Source organism: Poromitra crassiceps, assembly GCF_964638095.1.
Source record: "Poromitra crassiceps genome assembly, chromosome: 7".
NCBI lineage: Eukaryota > Metazoa > Chordata > Actinopteri > Beryciformes > Melamphaidae > Poromitra > Poromitra crassiceps.
The window spans coordinates 52,034,500-52,036,545 of NC_139628.1; the positions used below are offsets into that span (position 1 = coordinate 52,034,500).

Genomic DNA, 2,046 nt, shown 5'->3' on the forward strand with positions numbered 1-2,046 from the left:
CAACTCGTCATCCTCCTCCTCCTCCTCCTCTCTTCCTGGTTTCACGGCCAGAATTAGAAGTCTAACGATGGTACTCTATTATTTGTAGATCCACTTAGGTTTTTCGCTAATAAAGAGCTGTCGTCAAAAGTCTTTGGAGAATGTTTCGTCCTATATCTCGCTCAGGCCAAGGGTGGGTGAAAAGCTTCTAGAGCTGTCGTGGGTGGTGGTGGTGGGTAAGCAACTACTACGGTTATTGTCGATGTATTATAATGCCGTGTGTGTGGGCGGGGGCGCAGCAGGTGTGTCTAGACCCACCCCGTCTCACAGGTAGACCTCCCGTCGCGTCAGCGTACCACAGGAGGTGGGCTTGTACTCCCCGGTGGGGGCCAGGGGGATCTCCTCGGTGGGGTGGCCCAGCACCTCCTCCCCCCCGCCCCCGGGCGAAGAGCCGTAGGCGGGCGAGCCGAAGGCCTCGTAGGAGGAGGAGGAGGAGGCCATCTTCTTGTTGAGCAGGTTGCGGTTGCGGTCGCCCACCATCATGTGGGCGGCGGCGGGGTCTCCGTTGGCCATGGCGGCCATGGCGAGGGTCTCTTGGCTGCCGGGCTGCTGCTCGGTGCTGCTGCTGCTGCCGCTGCCGCTGCTGCTGAAGGTGGAAAGCTTTGGTTGTTGTTGGGGGGTGGTGGTTGACTTGGATGGCCTCCGCTCGGGCGACGAGCGCACAGGCATCCAGCAGGAGTCCGAGTGGCCGTACTCGTCGCACTCCCTGGTGCACTTGCCGGTCATGGCTACGTCAGGCAAGGGCCGGGAGTCTAGGTAGGGGGGAAAAGAGAGAGAGAGAGAGAGGGGACAGAAAAAAGCTGTAAGTAACAGTGTTTGTCTCACCAAAAGTGGGATAATGAAAAGAATAAACAGAAATCTGACATCTTTGACTAAAATCATTTCCTGCCACTAGTTGTTTGGTGTGGTATGTGTCGCATGAGATTGGCTATTATGAATTCCCCCATATTATGAATTCCCCCATTAGATGCATGTTTATTTTCCTCCCTAATGAGGTCATCATCGCATCTGAATGTTGATCATTTGATGGAAAAGGGAGACAAAAAAAATATGGAACAATGAAGACTGGTCCCCATGGTTACCCAGGCGACTGTTGTAGTAAGATGCACAAGTTTGGAATTTTATCACCAGTGAATGTCATTAAGATTGGACGGATAAAATTGCTTTTGCTTTCATGCAGAACCCATACCACATGACAGAAAACAAAAAACAGGAAGAGAAAACAACGATGAAAAGAGACGACTCCACTGGCTACGACGGCAGCCTCAAACTGAAGACAGTGGCGTGAATCAGAGTTGAAATAATGTCATGCTTCAAAAACGTGTTTGTGCTGGAAGGGAGCGGGGGGGGGGGGGGGGGGGGATGGTTGAGAGTATAGAGAGGCAAAGTGACCGCCTACTTCCTGCTTCAGCACTGTACCAGGGATTTTTATCCGCCATTTATTTTCCCATAGACATTTCGTTAAATGCTTATAAAAAATAGTTTGACTTCGTCAAACCAAACGGTTCGGCTATATTTAGAATCGGGAGAGACCATAGAACATTTCACTCGGACCAAAACATAAACAAACTACATTGAAAAAAACATTTTCTTCAAATCCGCATTTTTTTTAACGTTTTGGTCCGAGCGAAATGTTATGCGGTCTCCCCTGTTTCTAAATATATCTGAATCGTTTGGTTTGAACAATTAAAACTATTTCTATAAGCATTTTACGAAATGTCTATGGGAAAATAAATGGCGGATGAAAATCTCTGGCACAGTGCTGAAGCAGGAAGTGGGCGGTCACTTTGCCTCTCTATAGGGAAGAGGTCAATTAGTTTCCCCTGATCTAAAATCTAAGATGTGCAATTAGGCCTACTCTGTGTGTGTGCACTTAAACACGGGTGAGCATGTCTCTGAGACGGCAGCCACAACAACGTCCCATGTCCTTATCTGCTGATTGACAGACGGCAATCACAGTCTGATCTAAAGTAGCTTAATAGCTTTGCGTGGCTCAAGCGCCCCGAT

At 49.2% G+C, this 2,046-nt stretch overlaps 1 protein-coding gene across 1 annotated transcript in view; it reads right to left on the reverse strand.

The window, feature by feature from the left end:
* Nucleotides 1-303: 303 nt before the first annotated feature.
* Nucleotides 304-2,046, reverse strand: part of pcdh7b (protocadherin 7b) — a gene marked incomplete at both ends in the record, with an annotated part of 171,194 nt that continues 169,451 nt past the window's right edge. The window contains 1 exon segment of the mRNA XM_083640585.1: nucleotides 304-791. Within this exon segment, the coding sequence (XP_083496711.1) occupies nucleotides 304-791 (488 nt within the window).